This window comes from Pleurodeles waltl, chromosome 12, assembly GCF_031143425.1.
Source record: "Pleurodeles waltl isolate 20211129_DDA chromosome 12, aPleWal1.hap1.20221129, whole genome shotgun sequence".
Classification (NCBI taxonomy): domain Eukaryota; kingdom Metazoa; phylum Chordata; class Amphibia; order Caudata; family Salamandridae; genus Pleurodeles; species Pleurodeles waltl.
Window position 1 is genome coordinate 186,754,192 of NC_090451.1, and position 13,403 is coordinate 186,767,594.

General features: G+C 43.3%; 1 protein-coding gene across 2 annotated transcripts in view; it reads right to left on the reverse strand.

Annotated features, from left to right (window-relative positions):
* ATP2C2 (ATPase secretory pathway Ca2+ transporting 2) overlaps nucleotides 1–13,403 on the reverse strand; it is a 311,062-nt gene that overhangs the window by 100,402 nt on the left and 197,257 nt on the right. For both annotated transcript variants that reach the window (XM_069218250.1, XM_069218249.1), the window contains exon 12: nucleotides 10,555–10,679. In XM_069218250.1, coding sequence (XP_069074351.1) covers nucleotides 10,555–10,679 — 125 coding nt within the window. The remainder of the gene's footprint in view (nucleotides 1–10,554; nucleotides 10,680–13,403) is intronic.

Genomic DNA, 13,403 nt, shown 5'->3' on the forward strand with positions numbered 1-13,403 from the left:
GTATCAAGGAAACCTTTGTATTTCCAAAATTGGCACAAGATAAGGTGTTGAGAAGCAGTGGTTATTTGCACATCTCTGAATTCCAGGGTCCCCATACTAGCATGTGAATTACAGGGCATTTCTCAAATAGATGTCTTTTTTACACTCTGTCTTACATTTGGAAGGAAACAATGTAGCGAAAGACAAGGGGCAATAACACTTGTTCTTCTATTCTGTGTTTCCCCAAGTCTCTCGATAAAAATGGTACCTCACTTGTGTGGGTAGGCCTAATGCCATGACAGGAAACGCAACATGGACACATCACATTTTGACATTGAAATCTAACGTCTTTTTTGGAAAGTGCCTAGCTGTGGATTTTGGCCTCTCGCTCAGTTGGCACCTAAGGAAACCTAGCAAACCTATACATTTTTTAAAACTAAACACCTAGGGGAATTCAGAATGGGGTGACTTGTGGGGCTCTCACCAGGTTCTGTTACCTAGAATCCTTTGCGAGCCTCATCATTTGGCACAAAAAATACTTTTTCCTCAAATTTCAGTACTGCAAAGTTCTGGAATCTGAGGGGAGCTACTAACCTCCTTCCTCCCTGCATTACCCCGCATCTCCTGATAAAAATGGTACCTCACTTGTGTGGTTAAGCCTAGTGCCCGTGATAGGAAATGTCCCAAAACACTACGCGGACACATCAAATTGATCAAATACAAACTACCTGTTTTTGCGAGGGGAGAGGAACCTGTGTTTTGGGTCCTGGCCTCAGCAGCGATCTAGGGAAACCCATCAAACTCAGACATTTCTGAAAACTAGACACCCGAGGGAGTCCAGGGAACTGTGACCTGCGTAGATCCCTCAGTGTTTACTTACCCAGAACTAAGCAAACCTCAAATTTAGCTTTAAAAAAGAAAATCAAACTTTTCCCACATTTCTGTGTGGGATCACTGCACCGGCACAAGTTTCCTACCACCTAACGTTCCCCTCATTCTCCCGATAAAAATGATACCTCACTTGTGTAGGTGGGCCCAGTGCCTGTGACAGGGAAGAGCCAAAAACATGTTGAAATTGAGGTGGAACCAAAGCGGGTCCAAAAGAGCAGTATGGAAAAAACATTTTTAGGCTGACAAATGGGGCTGAATATTTATCGGTATAGATGTGACAATGCTAGGTGGTAGGAATTTTGTGGATTCATGCAGATTCTGGAAGGTTCCATCACAAAAATGTGGGGAAATGTGTGATTTCAAGCAAAGTTGGAGGTTTGCAGGGCATCGTGGGTAAAAAAGAAAATGGTGTGGGGTGCATGTGAAGCACACCACCCTGGACTCATCCAGATGTTTAGTTTTCAGATGTGTCTAGGTCTTTTAGATTTTTCTACGTGGCAGCGTCCCAAAGTCCAAAAAGTGCAGCCCTCACCATTCCAAGTGGGACGATTTTGAGAGTTAGACAAGCTCTCAGGGCCCAAATGTAAAACCAAAACCCAAAATAATAAAATTTCCTCTGGCTTGCCAATGGGATAAGATCTTTTAGTGTGCAGGGGAAGAGCTGAAAGACTTACCCCCTTCAGTTGCAGTGGGGGCATACTGGTTGGTAGCCACCACACCACTATTGTTTTTTTTTTTTTTGATACCCTGGCATCGAGTGGGCTTTCTGCCCCCCTGGGGAGTGGATCGAGGGTAATTGCCCCATCTGCCCACCAGTGAGCAGAACAACTTTGTCCCCATTTATTTGGGGTGGGGGTATGGCCATACCCCCCATCCTCCTTTTTTGAAAAAAAATCTTCCCTGGTGTCTGGTGGGCTCTCTGCCCCCCTTGGGGGCAGATAGGCCTTACAAAAATAGTCCTATCTGTCCCCAAGCGGGGCAGAAATGGACCTGGCCAACAGTAATGTGCCCCCATGGGGCACGACCCTTGCCCAAAACATACACACACACCAATCCCTGGTGCCTAAGTGGCTTCTGCCCCCTTGATTTTTTATGTAACGTAATGTAATGTAATGGAAGGATTGTGTGGTAGCTCATTGTCATTTAAAGACAGCACATTTTCCAATAAAATGGGACAGTGCTTAATTTGTAAATAAAGACGTGCCAGTGCTCAAAGCCCTCCTCTTAAACGCAGGACTGCTGCAATTAAATGTGCGAACTCGGAATACTGAGGCTGCGTAATCCTGAGGCCATCTCGGGCCTCTTCAATCCATTTAAAGCTACTCCCTGCCCCTTCAGCTCACTCTTTCAGCTTTCTGCTGTCTCCCATTGCAAAGGTCTTTCGTTTTCTCTTCCTCCGTGTTTCCCATTTGTGTCTTTTGCTCACAGTAAATGCTTGAGGCATAAAAATAAGCACTGGCCCTCAAAAATAAGTGCCGGTGCTCAGCACCGGTAACAACAAGCACAAATTAAGCACTGAAATGGGCATTAGATTTGCACAGACATACAGTTTTAGTGAAAAAACGATATTGCACACAAATTATAAAGCGTGGAAGTCGGATTTCAGTTAATATTTATCATTTGTGTATCACCAAGTAAAGTGTCTTGATTTGTTTTGAGCCTAATAAAAATCTTTGTTTCCATCACACTCCAGAATTATGAAAAAATGTGCTTCCTTTTTGGTTTCCTAACTGATGAATGTGTACAGTTCATTTACAGGCATTTACATTGTGTTACATAAATGGCATCCAACATTGCTTTCCTTTCACAGCCTCTAACCCAGCACGATTGCCACATAATTCACTTAACTTTTCTTTCTCCTCATGGTAAAGACATGTAAACACCAAACCCCATGTTAAAAAATAATCAACAATTTGTCAAAAGATAGCGTGATATCTGACCCCTGTCTTTGAAGTGTTTGCATGTCTTATATAGAATACTTTCAATCACTCAAAGTCGAATTTGCAAAATGAAAAATCGTTTTAAGAGACAATATTAAAAGTAAAAGTATTATACTTGTTAGAAAAATGCACAAAGAAAATGTAATCAAATATTGTATGTTTAATTATAAACTTTATAGGTTTATAAAACAAAAATATGCAGGGAAAGTGGAAATATTAGTGAATACGTATTTGCATCTTACTACTATTATCAATCCTGAAATTGTGCATGGAGAAATTCCACCCTATTATAATTAGTACTGCACAGAATCTGATTAGCTATTGTGTTGAGGCTGTTGTACAGCCCTTGTTTTCTTATACCTGTGTAGCATGCTCCATAAAATGTCTCCAACGAGCAATCAGAACAAGTTCCAGGATGAACGTTTGAAAGGAGGGAATTATCAAAAGAACTAGCTACAATCGGGGTGACAAATACATGCAACTGATGTTCTACATATGATAAACACATGCTAAGGTACTCATTCTCAGATACAGGAGTAACTTTGTGAGTCTTAATCGATTTTTGCCAGGTTTAACATTTACGAAGTTTACAAAAATCCTGTTGGCTACAAATAGAAATCTGTGAAAATCATACATTCATCATACACAATTTGCACACTTACTCCTCAATATCTAGCACAAATGTTAAATGCACACGATGGTGGATGTGTTTTAGAAATGCTCAGAGACCTATTCTGCCATCCTCTTGTCTACAAGGAGATACTGCCCCCAACCTGCCGTGGCCAGATGATCACAGGCCCCTGAGTCCCCCGCCCACACCGTGACCCGACGAGATGCCTGGTGGATTTAACATCCAACATATTCCAGTGAAGAGGCCCTCGGCCTATCTTGGCCCCTCGGTAAGAACCAGGAGCCACAACACCTCTCTTTCCACTGTGGTGAGTACCTGCAGGGGCTCACCACTGTGGAGAACATCTACAGATGTGGTCTGGGCAGCAGCCACTGGATCCCAGACAAGGCGAGTGGCATTCTCATACTTACGCTGGATGTGCCTCCTTCCCACCTGGGGCCACTCCTGGAAAGACAAGCGTGAGAATGGCTGCCTCATGACAGAGAACGCCCTGCACTTCCTCCTGAGAGTATCCAGCTATTGGGGAGGATGTCACCTCTGTGGGTGGTTGGCGACGTGGAGGGGGCCTTTTCTGGCACTACATACAGAAGAAAATGTTGAGCAGTTTGCTTCCCACCCCCAGACAAGGGCCCAGCTACTAGTGCTGCCCCACGCTGCTGGGAGCAAGCAGGCTGGGGCCAGTCATGCATCAACGAAGCTCCAGAACCCATGTGAGCTAGATGCACCTTAGCCTGTAGTGACAGTGATTCAAACTGTACGTGAAGTCCCCTGCTGACCTCCATTGGGTGATAGGCTACATGGGGTTGTTTCGGGGTGCACCTTGCCTGGACCACCTGGGAGCTCCAAGGGAAAAGAGCTGGTGGGAGGAACTGCTGCTGTACATCACCAAGAGCTTGAGGACCTCCCGCTACTGCTCAGTCATCCCTGTGGGGTCGATGAGCAGGCACCCTGCCAGACTGCACGGATGCACAAGGGCACCTTGGCGATTTCTACAGGCCACTACTCCCTTCAGGCTCACACCCATTAATCCACCATTCCTCCCATGGCCCACTGTGTGGCCTCTCTGCTGAAGTAGACCAGGCTACTGCCATAGCCTTATTGCTTTCCCTGTGACAGACTACCATTAAAAGCGGCTTTGGAATCCTAACCATCTGGGTTGTATTGTGACTGTGGAGTGACCAGTACTGCAGGGGTAAACCTTGACAATCATTTTTTAAAGGGCTTGGCTGAGGAGTAGGCTACCCCCTTAAACATAGACTGATGAGCTTACCTGCTACCCTTTCTCCCCCACCTCCGTGCATATATCCCCCCTGATACACCTAATAACGGGGAAGGACCAAGGTCTCAGTGGCCATGCCCAAACTAAGATGGACAAGTTTACAGTGCAACCCTACCTCTCCCCACACCCCCTGGACAAAGGCATTCAAACAGAAATCATCTCCAATGACCTAGGCACCATCTTACAAGCCATTTAATTCTCTAGGGAAGTGATAGTGACCAAGATAGGAGAAGAGGGGATTGGCATAGCGCTTATACTCAACATTGCTGGCAGGGTCTCAGAGGTAGAGGGCAGCATTTCAACATTGGAGGATGAAGCGTCCACACTTCAATGATCTGTATTTAAACTCCTAAATACTACCACCACCCTAGAGACTTGTGTGGAAGATGCGGAACACAGGCCTAGGTGGAATAACTTGTGCTTCGTCAGCTTCCCAGGTGGTGTTGAAAGTGCATACCACGAAAAATAACTGGAAGCATGACTTGCATCATGGATGCCAGAGGGGAAGCTGTCACTCTGTTCTTGAGCAAGAGGACACACAGCTCCCTGGCTCAGCACCCATCCCCAAGGGGGCCTCATCACCCTCTGATACCTTGTGTCCTTAACTATAGGGAAAGGGATGCGATTGTCTGTAAGGCCTGTCAGATGCCCTGAGTCATGACTCCCCTCACAATATGATCTTTCACGACTACAATGGGGCTATTCAACAAAGGCAAAAATCATATGATGAGATTAAACAAAAACTTCGAGCTATGAATGCACAGTATATGCTCATATTACTTGCAAAACTCACAGCTATACATGACTCGAAAACACTCTTCTTTGAGACCCCTTAGTAGGCCTGGAAATAGGCTACTGAAAGACCAACCCCCACCACCCCTCTGACCACCATGCCAACTGACAGGAGATTAAGCCTCAAAGAAGAATGAGATCATGGAGGGAAAGTCAGGGAAATAATAGCCCATCCAGATCTTCAGACCCTGCTAGAGCCTGCTCCTAGAACACTGAGAGATTGAGTGGCATGCAATCAGGAACTCTAATCCCACACTGACATTGCCATTATGATTAGACTATAGGCCTGTGCACACTCAGACTAGAAGGATGGGGATGGCCCGGTGTCCTGTCAGCCGGTACAAATGTAAATTGTAGGGGGAAGTGTCATTTGTATATGTTATGTCATTTACTAGTCTAGATTATCCTACAAGGGAGGAGGTCCCACACTGATGTTTTGCCTGATGTTGATTTCACGCTTTGCATTAAACGGTATTCCTAGGTGACTGATGCTCCAAAGGGAGGGTTGGGCATTGGGAGGGTTGTTTTGCATGTGTTGGTTCTACTTGTGTTTTTGCTTTCAATCGTTTCATACTTGCATACACGCAGACTTACATGGATACATTCTGGATTATCCACCAGTGCATATAATTGGGGATCAGCCCCTGGGATCTCTGACTTGATTGCCTGCACTGTGGTCACCCATAATCTAGATGCTGCAATTTAGGTTTACGTCCTGGAATGTAAATTGTCTCCTGGACCACATCAAGACGGCATATGTTCTTCGCCACACTAAGTGCTTTATGCCAGCCGTGTTGATGCTGTAGGAAACATATTTGCTATGACCACATGGCCCCTTCCAAAAATGCTTTGGTTATAATCAGATACATCACGCAGGATTTACAAGGTGATCTTGAGGTGTGGCACTGCTCCCCCACAAATATTTACACTAGTGGTAACTTCCTCCATTTCAGATTCTCAAGGCTGTTTCATTGGGCATAGAACAGAAACAATACAAATTTCAGAGTATGTACATACCGTTTCAACTAGCCACTCAAGCTCTCGAAGCGATGTGAGGTAATTTTCATGTTCCCCCGTGGGGCTACCATCTTAGGCAGAGACTTTCATGCCTCATCCAACCAGACTGTGGATTGATCCAGCACTCATACGGTAAACCGACTGTTCCGACCCAAACAGCTTTTGGCCTGCATGGAGTCCATGGGGTAATGCGATGCCTGGAGGGTGTGGCACCATAGAGAGTGGGAATTTACTCTCCTTGGCTGCACACAAAACATTGCCCTGAATAGGCTTACTCCTTCTCCTGCCCACTAATATCCTCAACCTGACAAGAACTACAATCCTGCCCAGGGGAATTTCTGACCATTATCCTGTTACTGCCCAACTTAGGTAACCCAACAGTACATAGCATACTATTTGGTGGCTTAATGCATGGTGCTTAGTTGACAATCAATGCTCCAAATACCTGTGGTCTGAACTCCAGGCATCATTTGATCACTATAAGGCAGGGTCGCATCCCACAGGATATTATGGGAGGCAGGGAAAGCCAACATCATAGATTTATCATAAAGGTCCCTTAGACATAATGCGAAAGAAAAGCGGAACCAGATAACTCTACTTAAGACCCAAATACTTGACATGGAAAGGCAGCTATTGCTCACCCAGTCGGTGACCCTGGAATGCCAACTTCATATCTCTCGAGCCTCACTGAGACAAATCTCACTTGAAGAGGCACAGCACTGCTGGACGGCATCCATGCAGCGGGTCTACGAATGGGGAGACAAAAGTAGTAAATAGCTATACTGGTAGACAACAAATTAAATGACCACCGAGGTTGTTCCCAAGATAGTGGAACCACTGGATATCCACAGGCATACCATGCTTGAGATCGCAATGGCATTCACCATTATCAACAACTCTATACCCATCCTCCTCGTCAAAAGCGAGACCATGCGATCCTTAATGATATCCTTCTCCCACAACTCCCTCTATCTCTACACTCCAGGAAATTAGAGATGCTATCATAGATATGAAACCAGGGAAAGTTATTGGGCATGATGGGTTCCTTCCAGAGAATTACCAACTGTTTAGTTATCCACTTGACCCTTGTCTTCTCAACATATTTGATACTTGATAATGGACAGTTATATGCCAAATTTGATCCCAAACACAAGACAACAACCCATACACTGCTTTTCATATCAGCCAATCTCCCTGATCAACGCAGAGGTCAAGATCGATGCAAAAATACTCGCCAACTGGCTCCAACAGCTCTCCCCATTTTGATTCTCTCAGACCAGTGGGATTTCATGTCCAACAAAAGCACCAGATATTGAATATGCCGGATTCAAGTGGCCCAGGCCCACGCTTCTACCCTTCAACATTCATCTGCCCTTCTCTTAACTGATTTAAAAAAGGCCTTGGACTCAGTTGATTGGTCCTTTTTGTTTAAGGTTTTGGAATAAGTGGGCTTTGGCCAAGATTTAGGGCCTATGTGTGACTTCTGGATACTGCTCCATTCACCTGGGTGCAAGTAAAGTGAATGCTTTCAGATATGCTTCCAATCTGCAGGGGCACCAGACAGTGATGCTGTCTCTTCCCACTTCTTTTTGCCCTCACTATTGAGCCTGAAGAGTGGCTCATCCGCTATGATTCAAAGGTCCAGGTTTGGCAATGGACTGATCAAAAGGATTGCTCTTTATGCTGATGATATCTTACTTTTCTTAACCAACCCACATATTTCAGGTCCCTGCATACTCAAAATACAATCATGACCAATACATGAATCAGCATTAGGTCTCCGGGTGAACTGGAACAAGTCAATCCTGGTCCCTATGCACGGCGATCAGAGTAGTTGAACTGGCAGTTGTCCATTCCAGTTCAGAAACCAAGCTTCAAATGCCTTGGTTTTCACATCTCTAGGACCCCTATGTCACTTCCTACTAAAAAGAAACAGGACTTCCAAAGGTGGGATCAGCTCCCACTCAACGTACTGGGGAGAGTGGCTCTATTCATGATGTTCGTTCTCCCTAGATTCTTATATACTCTCCAACACGTCCTGTTCAACATTCAGAATTGCTGGTTTCAGATAAATAATGCTCTGGTTTGCAGTTCCTCATGGGTGGACTGGCCACCTCAAATAGCACTCAGAAAGTGTAGGCAATTGGTATAAAATGGAGGCCTTGCAATGTCAGACATTAAATTATATTATTGGGCATCCCAATTGATGGTGATTAATGAGTAGTTGACTTGAAGTTGGGATGACCCGGCATTTTGGTTGGAACCTTCATGTCTAGAGCTAGATGCCATCATGGACCTGCTGTATAGTGATCCAATCCCTCATCATCTCCTAGAAATGATCACAATGAACATCAAATTGTGGCTAAGGCAACCTACCTCCAGCCTCCCACCTTGTCTTGTCCCATCCTTTAAAGTGTAGGGCTACTAGGCCACACACTTTAAAGGCTGGGACAAGAAACTTAAATTAGTTACTCCATTGTGGGAAAGGAAGTGGTTACATCACATGGCTCATTTCAAAGGTTTCAGAGATGGGAAAACATTTGGCTTACCACTTTAAGTGTTGTCTCGCAAAACAGACACCTTTGCTGTTTTAAATATCTTCAGCAGTAGTTCTCACTTACCCGCACACAGTTTCACAATATTTACAGCTCCACCACGCCCTGTCCTGTCACCTGCATGATTACTGATCTGCCCAAGTTCAGCCCTCTTTAAGCCAAACTCCTCATGGGCTGCCTCTGTAAAGGTGCAATATCCTGTATGTATCATACATTGGTGATTAATGCTTCCAAAGTGTTTCTAGCTCTTTGGTGGAGTTGGGTGGTACGGGCAGATCCCCCTGGAGGAAGTGTACTGGTGGGATTGTCTGCAAAGTCCCAAAGAAATAGAGACCCAGTTGCAGTGCCTGCCCACTACATATTTTACACCCAAGAGTTTGTGGCACACTCGGAAAAGTCGCCAGTCAAGCTGTTTTCACTGTGGTCTTAAAGAGACAGATTTTTTTCATCTAGTGTGGTCCTGCCCCTACATAACCGGGTTCTGGCAAGGCATTGAGAGGACTCTCAAAGGGTTCTGGACAGATGGGTGGAAGTAACCGAGATGGTGGATCTGCTAGGCATTTTGGAAGATTTAGGTGGTTTACAATGTGAGCGGACACTACTGGGAGTGGCCATGTTGGTTGCCAAAAGGGACACTGACCGTAAATAGAGATAACCCCAACCTCCCACCTTGGCAGAGTGGCAGCTGGGGGTGAACTGGTGTACTAAAATGGAACAGCCACAGAAACATACCAAGATATGGAGCAAGTGGTGAGCCTCTTATGGGCTCCAGGGCAATGGATGATGGGGCTGTAATAAAGAATGTGCTCTCTTGTAATGTGATTGCTATTAACGTATTGAGATTGAAATGGTCTGTACTGCATGTTTTTGCAGCAAACAAAATTGGTTTATCAAAGAAAACGTTAAATGCACAAATTGGGGGTGAAAGGCCATTTGCAATGCTTGAGAGTTTCAACAAAGTTAACTTGAAGGTTTTCACCAAATTCCTAATTTGTTAACTGCATGACCTTGAGTGAAGAATGCTGCTAATTCGACTCCTAACCATAATCGCATAGTTATACCAGTGGCAGATCCACCAAACCGATGTCCTTTGGTTGTAAGAGAGACCTTGGGTGAGAACATTCCTCATACCCCGATTCTGAAAATCAGCCTTTTAGAATTCAGACCATAAATCCATCTTTCAAATTCATAGATTTAGCTTAAACCCACTCAATTTTGTAAAAGACGTCATAGTTCTTCATAACGGTATCCGGAAGAGAGCTTTCCATTTACCTTTACCCAAACAGAATCATCTAGTATGTACGTAGTCTGGCCTATTGTCGTTTTTACTGGTGGTAATTCGTGTTTGTGGTTTGTTCACAAAATCGTATTGGATTGAAACAAAGCATGAGTGTCTGTATTGCAGGAAGGTTGCATTTTTTGCCATTATGGACATGCTGCCATAACATTTAAACTATCACGTTGACTTACCCAAAGTCTCCACTATCGGCAACTTTTTAACAATCACCCTCTTCTTCGCCATCCTCATGACGCCGAGAGCAAGAGTTACTGTTACAACAATGGGCAGTCCCTCTGGAATGGCTGCCACTGCCAAACTAAAACAGTAAACGAAGAATGTAAGGATTTGATCTCAACATTGTCAGACGCCAGCTGGTCTTCAATATGCTAACATATTACAATATACAGACAGAAAACTCTGGCTAAAAATGAAGAGTCATTCAACAGCTGCGAAAAATATCTCCCCACTCACTCACACACAAAACTCCACAAAGATCTGCCAAGATTCAGCACAATTCATCTTCACACTAACCTACTCAAACCACATTTAAACTAAACACTGAACACACACTCTACTGATCTCTCACAACCAAAGAAGACAAGAAATAAAACATATTGTAGAATCAAGGATTGGACCATCAGTCAAACAAACACGTTCAACGAAGCTAACACAGTATGCCTAGAGGGCTGCATGATCTGAGAAATTATTCGTTGTAAAAGCTAACATTGTTGTAAACTGACACCGTGCTTCTGCTCGTCTTAAGAAAAGTTATACAGATCCCAAAAATCTAAAGGTGTGTCACATCAGATGTAAATAGTTTATCCTGCTGTATTACATCGCTGCACTCTGGTATGTATAGTCTCTTCTTCTCCATTTTAATTCTAAGGGTTTGCATACCAAATTGTAGAAATTCCATGGCCAGTTCACATACATTGTACTAGTACTAGGCATACTTCTACCAGTGCTGAGCAATTTTGCAATGAGAGTTGCATCGACAACCAAATGCCTGTGGCACAATGTTTGTATTTTGATTTCATTTTAATCAGATACTCATGTTTGACCTGGAAAAATGTACCAACTTGAATAGATTGTACATTAGGTACAACAGTCAGAGGACAGAATGACTTGCAAACTAATACAGTACAGGGTGGGAATAGCAAATTTCCAAGCCAAAAATGCACTCTATGTTCATGGATAGATAAGTCTTAATTCATAGAGACTTCAGCTATATGTGATGGACTATCATTTGTACACTCTATAAATGCACTTTACTTGCATTTAGATGTAGCATTATGCAAAGAAGCCAGGTGATATGTGGGATGACGAAACCTCAACTGAAAGTTATAATTTACTTGCTATCAATTTAGGGATGGGAACTATTTTTGATCCAAAACGTGTCAGAAGCAAACGTTGGCTAAATGAGTTTTCAATAATTCAGAGAACAGCTACTGATGGGCAGGGAGAAGGTATGCAGCATCAGAAGACTTTGAAACGTTCTTAAAAACCGTACTAGCACCAATTTCACTGTCGTTTACTCCACAGGGAGCAAATCTGAATGACTGATCTTCAGTTATTAACTTTGAGCTAAATATCGATTTGTTATATCCAAATCACTCAATCACCATGCAGATGAGTGAAAAAACGACCACCAGTTCTCAGTACAGATGCAAAGAGAATTACTGTAATTGCTATTCCTCCTGGCTCACTTTTGTGAAAATAAGAAACATAATTTGACTGGTGTATCATTGCAATGAACATTAGTTACTCAGCAGAATCCTTCTGGACTAGGAGGATGTTGTTAGTTGATAGATCTCTTTGTGGCATTGCTAGTCTTACGCCTTCACATGCATGGACTGTACATGTGCACTGTAAAGACTTTTATCCTCACATATAACCAGTGCCCATTTTTAGATCAATAGTAAATCTTTCCTTTTTTATGAATTGGAGCTTTAGTCATTGAGGATCACAACTTCGGTGGCATATATTTAAGTACTAGTCACATTACTAAATGAATGAAAATATACAAAAAGCACATGGGCCTTAATCTGCACTCTAACAAGAATTGTGAAGTTTATTAGGATAGACCAGTTGAAGTTTGTTGGTGGAAAAAATAGCTGCAAAGAGACAAAACTTACAATAATTGTGTACAAACCCCAATATTATAAGCAATGTCTCATTTCAAACTCATGGAACTCTGAATGGGTGGGCATGCTGCATTTGGTCAATAATGCACCACTTGGAGTTCGTATATACCAGGTGGGCCATTTCCTACTCCAAACATCGATGCTCTCAAGTACCACTTTATGTTGACCAATTCAGGATTCAGTAATACGAGAAGATTGACTACGTCCAGCATCCTTACTTTACTACAGCTGCCCTCTGTCCCAGGTCTCATTGAAAATCGCATCAGATATATTAACAGAAAAAAGATCATAAACTTAGGCTACACCTCCAAATGCGAGATTCACGGTGCTTTCTCTGATTTAAAAAAAACAACCTGAGGCACCATCAAAGGCAAATTATGATTTTTGTAATCTCCTGAATTACAGCTGTCTCACGGAGCTCTATGCCTATTGACTGTCCTTATTGGTAGAGTGCCACAATTTTAGAGTTAGAACATTTCTGAGAAGTATCAAATGCCTTTTGATTTTGCCATTAAAAAAAAACTGGTTGTTAATGTTTCTCTTTGACCCCTCCCAAAAAATATTTTGTGCACTTTAACATACTTCCTCGAATAAGCCGAAACCTAGGACCCTGATATAGGTTGTGCAGTTAAGTATTTACAAATGCACCAAAATTACCCACATTGAAAGAGGGTGGGGTGGAAACAAATACTTACCAGAAAATAATTTCCTAAAGATAAGGACAAAGGAACAAAATGTATTTTGACAATTCCTCCAATTTTTTAACCCATAAATTAAGTGCCTCCAGTTATCATTTCGGGCAGCAGACATTCTGAATGCTTGGTAGAAATTATGCAGATGTAACTGACTCCCCCACCCCTCTTGTATAATATCTGCAGAGCCTAATTTCATGAATC